The sequence below is a fragment of the Rana temporaria genome, chromosome 3, assembly GCF_905171775.1.
Source record: "Rana temporaria chromosome 3, aRanTem1.1, whole genome shotgun sequence".
NCBI classification, from domain to species: domain Eukaryota; kingdom Metazoa; phylum Chordata; class Amphibia; order Anura; family Ranidae; genus Rana; species Rana temporaria.
In genome coordinates this window covers 240,598,846-240,617,303 of record NC_053491.1, presented here as the reverse complement: position 1 = coordinate 240,617,303, position 18,458 = coordinate 240,598,846, and the positions used below count along the sequence as shown (strand labels likewise).

General features: G+C 41.7%; 1 protein-coding gene across 2 annotated transcripts in view; it reads left to right on the top strand.

Annotated features, from left to right (window-relative positions):
- The window catches only part of ABLIM3 (actin binding LIM protein family member 3), a 349,775-nt gene extending 331,574 nt beyond the window's left edge, over positions 1 to 18,201 (top strand). For both annotated transcript variants that reach the window (XM_040344529.1, XM_040344528.1), the window contains 6 exons: positions 597 to 626; positions 3,762 to 3,820; positions 6,644 to 6,704; positions 8,610 to 8,617; positions 13,484 to 13,564; positions 15,644 to 18,201. In XM_040344529.1, the coding sequence (XP_040200463.1) occupies positions 597 to 626; positions 3,762 to 3,820; positions 6,644 to 6,704; positions 8,610 to 8,617; positions 13,484 to 13,564; positions 15,644 to 15,757 (353 nt within the window). In that variant the 3' untranslated portion in view covers positions 15,758 to 18,201. The remainder of the gene's footprint in view (positions 1 to 596; positions 627 to 3,761; positions 3,821 to 6,643; positions 6,705 to 8,609; positions 8,618 to 13,483; positions 13,565 to 15,643) is intronic.
- The last annotated feature ends 257 nt before the right edge of the window (positions 18,202 to 18,458 follow it).

The following is an 18,458-nucleotide window of genomic DNA, read 5'->3' as shown; positions in this document are numbered from 1 at the left end:
ATTGTATAGGGACTTTGTGCTCTGTAGTTGTATTGGTTCTGGAGGAGGACCTTGCAGAACCATTAATATGAGATCACAGCTCATATGTTTGTAAGGATCCTGGGTTTAAAATAGCTACACATCTTCCCTATGAGCAAGATTCTTAAAGCCTAACTTCATGTTTAAGTAAACCTTAATAGGCTTGTTTGGTCCAAACTAACCTTTTTAAAAATCAGTAAAACCTGGAGTTAGGCTTTAACTCTCGTAGCTTATCAAATAATTGATTCTATTGCTTAGGTGATGTTTAGAACATGAAGCCTACGCAGGCTAATGAATAACTGTAATAAAGTTGTTCAAGTCTGACTTGGCAAGCTCCATTTGCAACACTACAATATTTTTCATTTCCATACATTTTTATTAGAGGTTAACAAAAGGGTACAAAAGTACAACATCCATCTCTAAATCAACATTGACATAGAGGTCTGATAGCATGCAAGTGTCATGAAATTTGGAGATATGGAGACATTTGAGTTTATTTCAGTTTTATTCTGTACATTTAACCATTGCTGTAGTACTCACAAGAAATTGTTGATCTGGGTTCACGTTTTATTTTATAGCTCCCAACAAGTGCTACCTGGCTGACAGTGGTAAGTACAGCTATGCATTAATTCCTTTGCACTAAGCTACTTTTGTATGAAAGTGGAAACATTCTGGAAAGTTGTTTACAGCTATGAAGCATGGTTCCATTAGCAACAACAGGGCAATTGATTAACTTTTTCAGTCCAAACTTTCAACTTTTTTAACCACTAAAGCAGGGGTCTCCAAACAATTTAAACAAAGGGCCGGTTTATTGTCCTTCAGACTCTAGGAGGGCCGGACTATGGCCAGCGGGAGTGGAAATTTTCCTGGCATCATTGGGAGTAAGCATTGCCTCATTTGGTATTAGGGGCAGGAACAGTGCCCAGTCCTTGGTATCATAGGGAGGAATAGTACCCCATTTTTGGTGTCAGTGGGAAAAATGATGCCGCATTGTTGGTGGCAGAATATTGTGTCTTGTATCAGTGGGATGAATAGTGTCCAGAGGGCCGAAAAAAGGCAAGCAGAGGGCCACATCCGGCCCTCGGGCCACAGTTTGGAGACCACTGCACTAAAGGACCGGAAGGATCTACCTCCTTAATGACTAGGCCATTTTTTTGTGATACGGCACTGAATTATTTTAACTGACAATTTCGTAGGCCTGCAACGCTGTACCCAAATAAAATTTCCCCCCACAATAGAGCTTTCTTTTGGTGGTATTTGATCACCGCTGCAGAGTTTTTATTTTTTGCGCTATAAACAAAAACTTTTTTTTACTTTTTGCTATAACACATATCCAAAAAAAATGTAAAAAAAAATATTTCTTCATCAGTTTAGGCCAATATGTATCCTGCTACATTTTTTTAGGTAAAAAAAAATCCCAATAAGCGTATATTGATTGGTTTGCGCAAAAGTTATAGCGTCTACAAAATAAGGTATAGATTTAGGGTTTTTTTTTTGTTTTTTTAAAATTGTTTTTACTAGTAATGGCGGCGATCAGCAATTTTAGCGGGTCTGCGACACTGTGGCGGACAAATCTGACCCTAAGTGACACTTTTTGGGGACCAGTGACACCAATACAGTGATCACTGATTACTGTATAAATTTCACTGGCAGGAAAGGGGTTAACACCAGGGGCAATCAAAGGGTTAAGTGTGTCCTAGGGAGGTGCTTTATAACTGTGTGGGGGACAGACTGACAGGGAGTACACAGAGATCACTGTTCCTGATTACTAGGAACAGACAATCTCTTTGTACTCCCATGTCAGAACGGGGATCTGCCTTGTTTACATAGGCAGATCCCCATTCTGCCTCTCTGTGGAGCAACTTGCATCGGCTCCCGCTCTGTGCCGCACACAGAATATTTGCGGCAGGCAATCCTTAAGTGGTTAATAGGGGTGAAGGATCAGACCTACAGTTACCTGGCATAATGATTGGTAACATCATTCAGTTGACATGTTTTTGTTTTGTTCAGATAAATAACATTTGCACAGCTTTTAGTATTCATAGATATTTTATCTGGACTATGTTGTACATATTTCCATAAGGAAGACATGTAATGTCTCCTGACAGTAAAGTGTAACTAAAGTCTGATTTAAAAAAAAAAATTAAATAACAAATATGGTATACACGCCTGCTCTGTGCAGTGGTATTGCACAGAGTGGCCTGATCCTCCTCTTCTGGGGTTCCTGGTGGTGATTTTTGGCTCCTCCTCTTCTTTTTAGGACAACCATAGCCAGCCGCTTGCTATGGGGAGAAATGTAGTCTGTGCGCTCCCGACCTGTGCGTCAATGGAGCCGCGCTCCATAGACTTACACAGCGGGACTTAGGCCCACCTCCCACTTCTTCACTGCATTTGATTGACAGCAGCATAAGCCAATGGCTCCTGCTGCTTCTCAAAAGATGTGTGAAGAGGAAGGGGAGAAAAGATGCAGCCATGCAAAGTGCTAATCTCTTCTCCCCTCTCTTACACTTCACACAGGGAAGGGGGGCACAGGGGGCAAAATTCTCAAAAACGCTGCCTAACTTAACTTTCAGCAGTTAAGTTACACAGGCGTTAAATTTCTACCTAAGTGGCCGATCCACAAAGCACTTACCTAGAAATTACACGCCGTGTAACCTAAGTGCCTCCGTCGCAAGGCGGTCGTCTGCTCGAGGGGGCGATTCCTATTCAAATGAGGCGCGCTCCCGCGCCGGACGTTCGGCGCATGCGTGTGACGTCATTTTTCCCGACGTGCATCGCGCGAACGTACTTTACGCCGGGCTTTGTGGATCGCGACGGGACAATAAAGTTGCGTCGGGTAAAAAAAAAAATACGCGCCGGGAAAAAAAATTCGAAATTTTAAAAAAAACGCGGCGATCGAAAAAAAGGTTTGTTTTTACAAGGTCTAAACAGTTTAGGCCTTGTAAAAGCATCCCTAATTTTACGTATGCAAAACGTAACTTACGCAGAAAACACAAAGCTAAAAAGCTTTGTGGATCTGCCTAAGTACTCATTTGCATACGCAAAGCGGCATTTCGACTCGAAATGCCCCCAGCGGCGGATGCGGTACTGCATCCTAAGATCCGACAGTGTAAGTCTATTACAGATGTCGGATCTTCTGACTATCTTTGGAAAAATCCTTCTGAGGATCGTTTCCAAAGATAGCCACAGGGATACGCAGGCTGAACAGCAGTTCCGCCTGCGTATCTCCTTTGAAGATTTGGCCCAGGGAGACTGAAAACGTTTTTTACCTTAATGTAAAAAAAGCATTAGGTAAAAAACTTTTTAGGTTTAGTAACACTTTCACTTACAAAGTTACAATCAGATATTCCCTGGATCAACTTTACCTATAAGTTTTAGTACCCAGTTATAGTATGTGAATTTAGGAAAGAATCCAGGCCTTTTAAAGCAATCTACTGAGCTGGACAGAACCAGCTCTGGAGGGAGTCTGTTCCACATTTTCACAGCTCTTACTGTGAAGAAACCTTTCCGTATTTGGAGATTCAATTTCTTTTCCTCCAGATGAAAGGAGTGCCCCCTTCTCTGTGATGACCTTAAAGTGACTAACTACACCAAGTTCACTACGGACCCCTTATGTATTTATACATGTTGATCATATTCCCTTTCTTAAGCTCTACTTCTCAAGAGAGAATAAATGCATCTATCTTCCTAGCTCCTCAACAGAACTTGTACATTTAAAATATATTCTTTTGTGTATTTTGCAGATCCTCTAATCAACAAGTCTGCCTCACTCCCAGCATACAGAAGAAATGGTCTGCACAGGGTACGTAAAAGGACTGCATGGAAAATTAGAACTATGGGAATTGTTTACTAGTGTCCAAGTTCATGATCAACAAATTCCAGCAGGAAGTCTCACTAGTGATGACTTAAGGCTCTTACACTTGATCGGATATTCCAACAACAAATGTGTGATGGAAGGGTTTTGGCGGATAATCAGACTATCTGTATGCTCCATCGGACAATTCTTGTCGGAGCTTCCGACAACAAATGTTGGATAGCCATGCTCTCAAATTATCTGACAACAAATGTGTTCCTTCGGATTATCCGATTGTGTGTACACAAGTCCGTCGGACTAAAATCCAAAGTACAAACACGCATACTCTGAACCAATGCTAACCGTCAGACATGATTAGTTGCCCAAAGGGTGGCACTAAAGAGCTGAAAAACAACGTAGTTTCATGTGTGTTGGCTGAAAAAGTTCTGCTGTCTGTATGCAGAATAAGTTCACGACCAACGCCCTTAAGACAAAAATCCACGGATTTGTCCGATGGAAGTCTGATCGTGTGTATGAGGCCTCGTACACACGACCGAGAAACTCGACGGGCGAAACACATCGTTTTGCTCGTCGAGTTCCTTGTGAAGCCGTCGAGGAACTCGACAAGCCAATTTTCTCCATTCCCGTCAGGAAAATTGAGAACTTGCTCTCTTTTTGGCTCGTCGAGTTTCTCGACAGTTTCCTCGACGAAAATGTACACACGACCGGTTTCCTCTGCAAAAAAATATCTCCCAGCAAGTTTCTTGCTGGTTTTTGCCGAGAAACTCGGTCGGGTGTACGAGGCCTGAGGCTTTAGACTATCCAGAAGATCAATGATTCCGAGTTCCTAGCTCTGCCTGTCTGTCAAGTCTCAGTGCAACAGAAGCATATAACTGAAATTGTGTGCCTGTCTAAGGTTAAAGAAGAAAATTGTTGCGTTATAGCCTAAGGCCCCGTACACACGGCCGAGGAACTCGACGTGCCAAACACATCGAGTTCCTCGGCGAGTTCAGCCCTGAAGCCGCCGAGGAGCTCGGCGGGGCCGAGAGCTCCCATAGAACAACGAGAAAATAGAGAACATGTTCTCTATTTTCTCGACGAGTTCCTCGGGCAGAAAGTGTACACACGACAGAGTTTCTCGGCAGAATCAGGCTCTGACCGAGTTTCTCGCCGAATTCTGCCGAGAAACTCTGTCGTGTGTACGAGGCCTAAATCTTAGAAAATAACAACTGGGAGCAATTAGGAACAATGTTAAGGTTGCAGTTACTTTCCAGGGTTGCTAAATGTAGGCAACTGCATCTGCACAGGTGGAGAAGGTAGTATGGTTATTCCCATGCAGCCTCTGTACATTTTAATTATGCATTGTCTGCCAGAAATGGGGTGGTTGACTGTGTGTTTGTTAGACCTGTCTGTGTCTATGGTGTGGAAGTGCCATCCACTACTTGACTTGAAATGCATCATTTGACAAATTAAATTTTTGTTTTTTGTTTTTACACCCTTAACATACCAGGGACACGGTGTGAATGGCACACCTACCCAATCCTAAAGGTTCCAGATTGATCAAGGCCATTTTTATTTATTTTTTCATTTTTAAAATGAGAGTTTATTAAAAGCCACAACTTTAAACACTTGGAGCTATAATACAATATTGATGCCAATATCAGCAATCCTGTTAGCGGTGCAACAATAAATTCTCAATGTTATTCTTAAGGTGGCCATACCCATATTGATACCATTATTCAATAGATTGATTTAATGATCTTTAGATAGATTTCAATGCTGGCATGGTTCTAAATGATTGTGTCAGACAATGGATTGCAACACTAACCGATCAATCGATCAAAATTTTTTAGGTGGACATACACTTTAATGACACTTTCAACGTAGATCAGTACACGCTGCATTTTTAGGGTCCATGCACTCTGGGCTTAAAAAACGTTGTTTCTACAGAAGTTTAGTGTTTTGCCTGTAGAAGCAGCTCTATGGCCTCGTACACACGACCGGGGAACTCGTCAGGCAAGACACATGGTTTTCCTCGACGAGTTTCTTGTTAGGCTAGTCGAGGAACTCGACAAGCTTGCTTTGCGTACACACGGTCAAGACAAAATCTCCTCGTTCTCAAACGCGGTGACAACACATACAATGGCAGGGGAAGTTCGATTCCACTGGCACAACCCTTGGGGCTGCTTTTGCTAATCTCATGTTACTGCGTGTTAAGTAAAAGTTTGGTAAGAGACGATTTGCACTTTTCAGTCTGTTACAGCGTGAGGAATGTGCTATCTCCATTACAAACGCTACTTTTACTCCCGTCTCATACTTTATTCTGAGCATGCGCGGGTTTCTTAGCATACACACGCTCGAGTTTCTCGTCAAAACGAGCCCGACGAGGAACACGACGAGGAAATTGAGACTCCCGAGAACTTGTTCTCTTTTTTTCTCGTCGAGTTCCTCGACAGTTTCCTCAATTAAAAACTTACACACGACTTGGCAAAAAAGCTCTGCCACCAAGTTTCTTGATGGATTCTGTCAAGTTTCTCGGTCGTGTGTTCGAGGCCTTAGTTATCCTATGTAGCCATTAGGACGTTTTGAGGCATATTTTAAGCTCAGCATTTAAAAGCAAAAAATAAATAAAAAAACCTTCTGGTTTGCGTTTGAGTATTTTTGGCAGAAAAAAATGCAAAAGGCCTGCACAAAAACCCTCTCTATGAGCGCCTTTTTTCTGCCAAGGGAACTGGTGTTTTTTTAAGCCCAGTGTGTATGGGCCCTAAATATTGTCTATGCATGTTTGTTCTGCATACCCCATTCCTAATCGTCGTATGATATTTCTTACAGCCGCCAAGCACGGAACTCTTCCACTATGATAGTGCCAATGCAGTGAACTGGGGAATGAGAGGTATGTTTACTTGTTACTAGAAACAACTGTTTTTAATGTTATCATTTCTTTAATGTCTAAAAAGCTAGAAAGTTTAAAGAAAAAGACTTAAAACCCCCTTGAAGTCTCACAATTTGTATTGTTTTATAGTCCTATACACCCACATGTTATGATTGGTGACTGATTGGCGATTGAAAATGGTTTACAATAGTCTTTTTCAGTACAAATACGATGTTGAGACCTCACAGCTAGTTAGTGAGCCAAAACCTAAGTGAAGGCTATGACACAGCACTCTGGATCTGGCTACTTGTTCTAAATCAGTAGGGTTGATTTACTAAAGGCAAATAGGCAGTTCGCTTTACAAGGGAATTGTCCCTAGAGCTTAGTGAATGAAGTGATATTTTACTTTGCACATGAGTAGAGCATAACCTTGCTCACAAAGTCCTGGGGCAAATTCCCTTGCAAAGTGGACAAAAACGAAACATTTCAGGGTACTGCTTAGGCAGGCCATACATGGTGTGAATTTCTTTCCTGCAACCATGGGCTGCAGGAAAGAAATTCACACGATTTCCTCCATCAACACAGACAATGCTGACAGGGGAGTCAGCAACAGTGGCGTCACTAGGGTTGGTGTCACCTGGTGCGGTAAACATGGTGTCACCCCCCCTCTGTCTAGGCTGCCAAGCACCAAGCAGGCAGCGCATGGGCACGGGGCGCACCCCAAACCAGCCCCTGTAAATCATAGTATAGGGCAGTATAGTGGCAGGTTAGGGTAGTATGGAGTGGTATAGTGGCAGGTTGGTGTAGTGGGGTGGTATAGGACAGGTTAAGGTGGTATAGGGCATGTTGGGGTGATATAGGGTAGTTTGGGGTGGTATAGGGCAAGTTAGGGTTGCATAGGGCAGGTTGGGGTGGTATAGGGCAAGTTAGGGTGGTACAGGGCAGGTTGGGGTGGTATAGTGCAAGTTAGGGTGGCATAGCGCAAGTTGGGATTGCATGGGAAAGGTTGGGGTAGTACAGGGCAAGTTAGGGTGGCATTGGGCAGGTTGGGGTGGTATAGGGCAAGTTATTGTGGCATAGGGCAGATTGGGGTGGTACAGGGCAAGTAAGGATGGCACAGGGCAAGTTGGGGTGGCATAGGAAAGTTTGGGGTGGTACAGGGCAGGCTGGGGTGGTACAGGGCAGGCTGTGGTGGCACAGGGCAGGCTGGGTGGTACAGGGCAGGCTGGGGTGGTACAGGGCTGTTTGGGGGGGTACATGGCAGGCTGGGGTGGTATAGGGCTGTTTGGGGTGGTACAGGGCAGGCTGGGGTGGTACAGGGCAGGCTGGGTGATTCAGGGCAGGCTGGGTGGTACAGGGCAGGCTGGGGTGGCACAGAGCAGGCTGGGGTGGTACAGGGCAGGCTGGGATTGCACAGGGCAATGGGATGTGTCACCCCTCCAGCGGGTGTTACCCGGTGTGGACCGCACCCCCCTAGCAACGCCTCTGGTCAGCAATTGTCTTCTCCTGGCAGGGGGGCGGCGGGACAAGGTAATCCAGCAGGCTGGTTGTACCCAAGTTTATTGATCGATCAACTTGGTACATTCAGCCTCCTGTTAATGGTTGAAATATTGGCTCGTTCCTGCTGAGTTCAGGACTGCTTGCAATAATAATCAGAAAAAAAAGGGTTGCTTTGAACAAATATGTACCTCATAGCATTAAATAGATATCATGCCTCACTTATTACTTTTTACAAGATGAATATGAAAAATCATAATACAATAAAAATAACTAAACAATATACAGTTTGGAAAACTGTACGTTTTTTATATATAAGAAAGGATAGTAAATAATTCTGTATTTTGCCGTTACAAATAATGTTCAACACTAAAAAGTATCAACATTTTTTTTTTTTTACCTGTGTATCTTTTCTTTTCTGTATTGCAGAGTACAAGGTGAGAAGACCCACAATTGCTTTGTGACTAGGAGAACTGTTACTATGGCAGGTTTATGTGACATCAGGGGAATCTGCTTTTTTAATGTGCAATCAACCATAGTTCCAAGGACTTTCACTATATCCTTAATGGAAATCAATACCGTTCCAACCATCCATATCAAATTACTCTGCAGGCAATCTGTATATTTTATCTTTGTAATTAATAGGTTAAGCTATCCATTCAGAGAATTCACTTTGAATCCAGAACCCTAATATATGCTTTTTTTGGTGGTTTTAAAGCAGTGTCCTTTCCAATAGAAAATGTATGGAATAGCACCTGCAGAGCAGTGGCGTTACTATCGCAGGCCAGTGAATGTGGCTCAGTCCTTTTACAATTAAAGGAGTTGTAAAGGATTTTTTTGCTGAAATGACTGTTTACAGGGTATAGAGACATAATAGTTTACTGATTCCTTTTAAAAACGATTAAAAATAGATAAAAATCAATCATATAATGTACCTGCAGTTTCTAGTTTCGTTTTTGCATCTAGTTTCGTTTTTGCATGTTATTTCCTGCCTCTGTGCTATACAGAGCATACAGAGCCACAGAGCAGTGATGGTTTGGAAAACAAAACTAGAAACTAGACACACAGTAATCACACCTCATTGAAGTTAGTGACCACAGAGAGAAAGTTCCCAGTACTGTGGTCATCAGGAAACAGACAACCAGGAAGTGTGGAGATCAGAGAAGAATTACAGCAACTTGAGAGCAAAAACGAACAATGAGGACATGAAAACAGCACTGCATTAAGGTAAAGGAAGCTATTAAGATAAAAAAAAAATCCTTTACAAACCCTTTAAGACAGGAACAGTAACCTGGGTCTTCGAGCTTAAAATAATCCTAGAAAGAAGACACAGGAGCATGGTGTTGTTGTTGATAAAATTAAAGCTGAACTCTGGCCAAAAACAATACATGAGTATGGGCACTTTAACCCATCGGTTAAAAATCCGCGCATGCTCAGAATCAAGTCGACGCATGCTCAGAAGCATTGAACTTAATTTTTCTCAGCACGTTGTCGTGTTTTACGTCACTGCGTTCTGACACGAACGGATTTTTAACTGATGGTGTGTAGGCACGACTGATGAAAGTCAGCTTCATCGAATATCTGATGAAAAAATCCATTTTCATTGGATGAACCGATCGTGTGTACGTAGCATAACAGATTTTCTTCTATGATTGCCCTGTATTTGGCTCCATCCATCTTCCCATCAACTTTGACCAGCTTTCCTGTCCCTGCTGAAGAAAAGCATCCCCACAACATGATGCTGCCACCACCATGTTTCACTGAGTGTATGGTGTGTTCAGGGTGATGTGCAGTGTTCGTTTTCTGCCACACACAGTGTTTTTCTTTTAGGCCAAAAAGGTTAATTTTGTTCTCATCTGACCAGAGCACCTTCTTCCACATGTTTGCTGTGTCACCCACATGGCTTCTCGTACACTGCAAATGGGACTTCTTATGGCTTTCTTTCAACAATGGCTTTCTTCTTGCCACTCTTCCATAAAGACCAGATTTGTGGTGTGCACAACTAATAGTTGTCCTGTGGACAGATTTTCCCACCTGAGCTGTGGATCTCTGCAGCTCCTCCAGAGTTACCATGGTCCTCTTGGCTGCTTCTCTGATTAATGTTCTCCTTGCCCAGCCTGTCAGTTTAGGTGGACAGCCATCTCCTGGTAGGTTTGCAGTTGTACCATACTCTTTACATTGTCAGGTGATGGATTGACCAGTGCTCTGTGAGATGTTCAAATCTTGGGATATTTTTTTATAACTTAACCTTCATTTAAATTTCTCCACAACTTTATCCCTGACCTGTCTGGTGTGTTCCTTGGCCTTCATGAGGCTGTTTGTTCACTAAGGTTCTATAAAAAAAACCTCAGAGGGCTTCACAGAACAGATGTATTTATACTGAGATTAAATTACACGCAGGTGGACTCCATTTACTAATTAGGTGACTTCTGAAGGCAATTGCTTCCACCAGATTTTACTTAGGGGTATCAGAGTAAAGTGGGCTGAATACAAATGCACGCCACACTTCTCAGAGATTTATTTGTAAAAAATGTTTCCTTCCACTTCACAATTATGCGCCACTTTGTGTCGGTCTATCACATAAAATTCCAATAAAATACATTTACAGTTTTGGATGTTTTTTTTTTTTGTTATAAATCCAAAAACATGTTCTCCCAACTTTTCCATGTTTCTGTAATCATAAGAGTATATCAGAAATGTGGGTCTTTTACAATGCATTAACATTAACAATAACTGATAGAGGTTCTAAGGCAGGCCATACACAGTTGGAATCTCTGCCAGTTCCTGGTGAACTGGCAAAGATTTGAACCAATGTATGGGCAGGCTGAATGTAGCAAGTTGATAGATCAACTTCGGTCAACCAGCATGCCAGGTTTTCCCTTTGATTATCGCTAGCAGCTGCTATAGCCGCTAGTAATAATCACAGTCTTCTCCTGACGGCCGGGAGAAGACAACAGCCTGGCAGGAGGGATTCCTGCATCAACACGGTCTGTGTTGATAGGGGAATCAAGCAAATTTTGTTGTAGGAAAGAAATTTGCTACATGCATGACCATCCTTATCCTTCTTATCTCTACTCCAAACAGGAAAATAATAAAAAACAAGGATCTGCCTAGGAATACAATTAGGTTTTGTTTATTTTATGTGTATGTTACTTCGCTGAACCCCAGTTTTGCAATGAGGCCGTACTGCTCTGACTCAGGTTGTTGCAGCATATCAGATGCGAAAACATTCAAAGATAGCAACATTAATTCAGATTGAATTGTAAGAACATTAGAGGTTTTGTTAAATCCTCTCACATTCGTTTAATCCGCTCTGAAACTTGACCTTTGAGCTTGGATTTCAGAACAGTTCTCAGTCCTGCACCATTACTATTGCCCATTGTGCCTCTTACTGAAACTATGTCGTTGTTGTGCTTCTTTTATTTTAACCACTTCCTTACTGGGCACTTAAACCCCCTTCCTGCCCAGAGGACTTTTTGCGATTCAGCACTGCGTCGCTTTAACTGACAATTGCGCGGTCGTGCGACGTGGCTCCCAAACAAAATTGACGTCCTTTTTTTCCCACAAATAGAGCTTTCTTTTGGTGGTATTTGATCACCTCTGCGGTTTTTATTTTTTGCGCTATAAACAAAAATAGAGCAACAATTTTGAAAAAAAAATAAAAATGTTTTAATTGTTGCTGTAATAAATGGCTCAATTTAAAAAAAAAAAACATTTTTTATCCTCAGTCTAGGCCGATACGTATTCTACATATTTTTAGTAAAAAAAAAAAAAAAAATCGCAATAAGCGACTGGTTTGCGCAAAAGTTATAGCGCCTAAAAAATAAGGGACAGAATTATTATTTTTTTATTATTATTTTTTTTACTAGTAATGGCGGCGATCTGCGATTTTTATTGCGACTGCGACATTATGGCGGAAACATCGGACACATTTTTGGCGCCATTCACATTTATACTGCAATCAGTGCTATAAATATGCACTAATTACTGTATAAATGTGACTGGCAGGGAAGGGGTTAACACTAGGGGGTGAGGAAGGGGTTAAATGTGTGTTCCCTATATAGTGTTCTAACTGTGGGGGAAGGGGGGTGACTGGGGGGGTGACCGATCTGTGTGTCTATGTACAAGAGACACAGATCGGTCTCCTCTCCCCCTGACAGCACGCTGTCTGCGAGAGCCGGGAATGAGAGATGATCTCATATGTAAACATATGAGATCACCTCTCATTGGCCGCACAGATCGCCTAGGAAACGGCCGCTCCGATTGGCCGTTCACGGCGATCTGTGACTGGCTGTGTCCAAGGGACACAGCCAGTACAGAAGTTCCCCGCTGCGCGCTCGGGAGCGCGCGCGGGGAACGCGGAAATGAGCTGCCCTGCGGCCGTCAATAGTTGTCAATAGTCGTACGGCCGTAGGGTAGTGGTTAATCAAATTTATTTATACATTTTTTATTGTATAACTCAATAAAAACTAAGTACTACCTTAATTCTTTGTGGCATAAGTCAACAGCTGCAATATTTCTAGCTGCTTGCTTTTCCATAAAAAGTTTATACCCGAGTGATATTCTGCTTTAAGTAACACAGGCATTGTCCCTCCTCCAACCTGTGATTGGACAGTGATTGTCTGCCTTTCAACTCTCTCCTCCTATCATCATGCTCCTTGTTGGAACACAAGCACTCCAGATTCCCTTACTGGCTCTTTGTGCTGCTTTTTCCTCTCCCAGTTTGAGCTTTTCTGTATAGGGCATTACAAGAGGATAATACCAAGACAGATTCAGACACTAACATCTCTTGCATTTAAAGAAAAAAATATATTAATTGATTATAAATAATTAATTAAAGGGTTTGTAAAGGTTTGTTTTTATTTAATTTAGGTTTCTTTAAGCTAGTGCATTGTTGGTTCGCTAACCTTTTCCTTTGATTTCCCTTCTAAATGTTTTTTTCTTTGTCTGGATTTCTCACTTCCTGTTCCTCCTCAGTAAGCTGTGCTGGCTGACTAACCCCCAGCCAGATGATGGGGGCAAGCTTACTGAGGAGAAACAGGAAGTGAGAAATTCAGACAAAGAAAAAAAACATTTAGAAGGTAAATCGAAGGAAAATAAATAAAAATAACTAACGACTTCAGAGCTTGTCCCACTCCAGGCTGCCACATCCAACCCACAACGGGCCAGCATTTATCTCTGTAGTCAGCAAGGCATTCTTTCAAAGTTAAACTTATCCCCCCCCAAAAAAAAAAAGAATATTCGTTGCATAAGAGGTTTTCTTTGTAATATTGTACCACTGGCTATTGGATCTTTTTTTTCAGATCTATCCTTATGAATTAATCATGGTAACCACTAGAGGGAGGAATAGACTGCCAAAAGATGCCGACCGGACTCGCTTAGAAGTAAGTGATTTACCAGAATGCTTTCAGCACATTTTTATTCATTAACCTTTTCCAAAGCTTCTGAAAGGCCAATGATGAACATGCTGTACAAGTAAAAGCACATTTCCACTTAAAAAACAAGTGTAGGAATTGCTGTAGTGGGCCGTCATCACCTTTAGAACACAAGATTTATAAAAGTAGTGCACTTTTTTCAGAAGCTCTTTTACCATAGGGATGGCGATGGGGTCTGTACCAACATGGTCATCTGTTGAGGTGTCCCCTGCATGGGTCCCATCATAGGCGTGCACAGCCTATTGCATTAGTATGTGTGCCTTAAAGCTCAAACACAAGAGGCTAACTATAAGGTTTTATTACGATGGTATATGGTACCGGCCAGGTTGGCCACTTTTGTACCTGTTGCCTCTCCGAAGTGTTTTAGAGGCTGTGCCCAGGAGGGTTCCACCTATCACATTTGGTGGACCTGTCCTGGAGTCAGGAGATTTTGGATCAGGGTGTACAATATTATTTATACCCTTACCCAGGTTAACCTGAAAAAGTTGGCAAAACACGCGCTGCTGGGTGGCGAGGTGCTGGAGGCCTCTAAGTCCCAAAGGCGGCTTCTTCCATTTATCTTTATTTCGGCTAAAATAACTATAGCCAGGAACTGGAGGTCTGCTACCCTGCCATTCGATCAGCTGAGGCATAAACTGTCGTGGCTCATGTTAAATGAGAGGCTGACGGCCATGGTACAAGACAAAATGAAACAATTTCATAAAGTATGGGATCAGTGGATTGGATATCTAATGAATGACCCCAGGAAACCATATATACTGGGCATAGTTCTTATGGTTATGGTGCCGTAGCTCCCTTCCTCTTTTAACTCTTTCGTCCTTCTTTTTCTTTCTTCTTTACCTTTTCTTTTTACTGTTATACCCTCCTTAAATCTTGTTTTTTGTATTTTTTTTTTTTTTTTACTTGCCAGATCTCAACCCTGGCATTGTTGGGTTTTAATGTTTTATTTTTATCCTCTGTGAACCATTGCTGATTTGGGTTGATACGGGGGGCTTTGCACTATGGGAGGAGCCTGACTCCCCCGGAGAGTCTGTTGGGGAGCTGGTTCGTCCAAGTGGGAGGCAAATGCATTACAGTTTTAGATCATGGGAAACCCTTGGGTGGTGGGCATGGCGGATTGGATTATGGGTCTGATGCTTACAACTTTTGTTAGGAATAACAAGTGATCCATGAATGTTATATGGGGAGATTCAGTTGAGCCCTTTAGGATATGATGTAATGTTTGACTCCCTGACTGTGTTGTATACCATGCAATGTAAAGCCGAGAATTTTCTACTTTGTTTTGTAAAATTTGGGAGAAACTTCAATAAACATTATTGAAATATAAAGCTCAAACACATATGCTTTTGTGTGCATCTGTATATACTGACGGCGTCATGAGAGCAGTGGATGGTGTCAGTAGGGCAGAGATTGGTGTCAGAAGGGCAGTGAACCGTGTCAGTAGTTTTTATTATTTTTATTATCTTTTACAAATTCTTTTTTTAGGAGCCCCATTAGGGGGCTTTGGTGAAATATCAGGGGTCTAAACAGGGGGAATCTGCACCACACTGGGTGATTAGTGTGTGCCCAGGCAAACCTGACACATCCCGTGCGAACACCTATGGGTCCCATTTATTTGCCCAAGCGCTAAAGTGACACCCACGTTTTGCAGTGCTTTTAAGGCTCCCAACCCGTCCCAAAGATGCTGCTTGCAGGACTTTTTCTAACGTCCCACAAGCGCGCTGCCCCAGTGTGAATGCACCCATTGCAATGAATGGGAGGCAGTTTTCAGGCATCTTGCAGGCACTATTTCTGTCGCTTAAATGCCTGAAAACTGCCTCAGTGTGAAAGGGGTCTTATAGGAAACCTGTAATAAGATGTACATCCCCCCCCCTCCTTCTTTGAAAGTGATTTGTTAGAAGCTTTTTTTGCAGATGTTTTAATTGTCATACATTCTGAACTGTCAGTAACCAGTAACAAATCTTTCTTTTTCTTTTTATTTCACTCTCACTTGTAACATTATCTCTGTTTTGTTTCACCTTTTCACAGCGCCATCTGTCAGCTGAAGAGTTTTATCAGGTGTTTGGAATGACTATAGCCGAATTTGACCGCCTGGCACTATGGAAAAGAAACGAGCTTAAAAAACAAGCCAGGCTCTTCTAATTCTATCCACCACGTGCCTCTACCTGTACACCTCTATAAATATATTTATAAATATTCTATATAAATATATATATATGTAGATCTTATGTATAACTATTACACACAGTATGTTTATTGTATTATAGGAAAATCTCCACGGGAATTTTGTTTTAAGCTTTTCAGAAGTGGAAGGGACACTGACCTACTTCTATGCAATGTATTGCATTCCCTTTCCCGGCTGACAAGGCTGTTCGGTGGAGAGAGATATTTTCAACTCTCAGTTATATTTTTTAAATGCTGTTTTTTAATGCGCCACTGTTTTGACGAATTTCAAGACTTCAGTAAACCTGCATCTTTACCATTACTACAATGCATTATAAAAATTGAGCCATATGGATTCCTCAGTGGTGACCAATTGGCGGATAGGTTGTACATGTGCCATGTGTGTCTAGCAGGACCCAGCGGTGTCACTGCAGGTTGCGTCAAAGTGAACTGGGGTAACAGATTGGGGCGATCTAATTTTAGGAGCAGAACTGAAACTGCCTTTATGTTAAATATACATTATCTGTTCAGTAAAAAAACCCTACAGCATCTATTTAATGTCCTCATATCCTTTTCAATTGGAAATCATTTCTTTGGTTGGTTTATAAGAAGCAAGAACATTTTTATGGTGGAATAAGCAAGTCTGTCATGCCCCGTACACACGTGCAGGATTTCCGACGGGAAAAGTTCCCATTGGAAATCCTGAGGGAGCCGAGAACCTGCTCAGGCAGTCTTTCCCCTACACACGGCTGTTTTTTTAGGAAAACTGAGAAAAGACGCCAGGCAAAAGTCTGCCAGTTCAGAGCTGGTTCTCTTTTTTTTTTGTCCAGCGTTTTTTGGGCGTGAGTGACCAGATCATTTTACCAGGGCTTTAGTTAGAAAGTTCTACCTTAAGGGAAAACCCCTTCCATCTAATGTTATAAAAATAAGTTTCAACCTAAAGGTCGCTATGGTTTTCTAAATTTCAAATGTTGCTTTCTTGCAATAATGCCAGCAACTATGGCTCCATGCACACTGTTCTTACTTAAGCAGAATTTTTCAGAAGCCCTGTTCATTAAACGTCAATTAACAAATCGATTTCTCGTGAATAGGAACAGACATAAATGGATTAAAATTTGTCAGTTTTCTGCTGAACTAGTGGAATTTCGATCCATGTATTGCTGGCTTTACTTTAAAACCCCCCAAAAAAAGCTCATCTTCTTGTTATAAGCGAATAAGAGAAAGACCATTGATTTTAGGTCCTGTACTTGCTGCTTGCAGTGGATTATGTAAAATGTCAGCACCCAGTTGTAATCAGCACTTGCACAGTACACATACCTTGCTATGTACAGTATACAACTTTGTGTTCTACAGCTCATGGACACTTTGCTAACTTCTGAATATACAGAACAGTATTTAAAGCGAAACTTCAACCAAAAGGGGAAGTTACACTTTTCCCCCTCCCCCTCCCTTTGGCACATATTTTTTGGGTGGTTTGACGGGTACCCGCTCCCACCTCTGGTCGGATCTCCGCAGCCACCCAAGCGGAGGTTTAGTCCCCTCCTTCCCCTTCAGCCTTCTGGGAGTCGTCACAGGTCCCAGAAAGCTGCAGGACCATTCAAATGTGAGGCCACAAGTAGTCACAACTGGCTGCCCACAGTTAGTATGCCAGTGCCAGGGACCAAAGCCCAGTGAAGAAACTGGATAGGTGATGACCGCGTTGGGTCTTGGGACAGGCCAGTGTCTGTGTATTAAAAGACAGCAGCTACAGTTTTTGTAGCTGCTAACTTTTACTTTTTGAAAAGATGACTGAAGAACCTCTTTCACTTATATCTAGCAAAATGTATATGAACATTGATAGCTGCATTTTAGGGTACACGTGGAAGGATACAGCTACTATTAGGCCACTCAGTCATTGGCACAATATATAACCACTCTTTTCTTATATTCACTAGTGATTTGTTCACATTTCATTCTGCAGGCCTCTTGTAGACATATTAAAAAAAAAAATAAAAGTAAAAGTTCTGCGTCTTTCAAAAAAGAACAAAACCTGAGCAGAATTGACAAAGCCTTTGTATAAGAGAATTCCTTATTCTGGAATGTAATACTCTCTTCTGAGTTGCGTTCCATTGCATGTAGCATTTACAGGGCCAGATTTCACACATAAAGTGGTTAAAGGATGCCCCCTTTCATGTAACCCACTAGGTGAAACAATTTAATATGTATTACAGAGTAAATGTTAGATTAGCTGGTGCTCTATAATAATAATTCTTCATGTGGTACAGATAATGCAGACAAGTTTTATGTTTACATTATATCACCTGTGGATGGTAACAGGTTTTTATTCCTTGTTTTATTTATTTTTATTTGTAGTGCCATCTAGTGTATTATTTAATGCAGGAAATCAATAAACTGGAGTAAAACTCCACTTCTAGTTTCTTGCATTCTCTTGTGAAACTTCCTCTGTTAGTTAGCTTGAATAGTTCCCGGTCATCAATGATGATTTCAGCAAAAGAGGAAAAAAGTGCTTTAATTTTAGTCCTTCTTATACTGTCCAACCTGAAAGTTTGGCTTGTGTATTTCAATTTTACAGCCAAATTGGGATAACACCTATCTCACATTTGTAATGTGTTCTCATTCACACATTATAACTGTAAAAACATATTTAAAAATTCATGCTTACCTTTTTACTTGTTCTTTC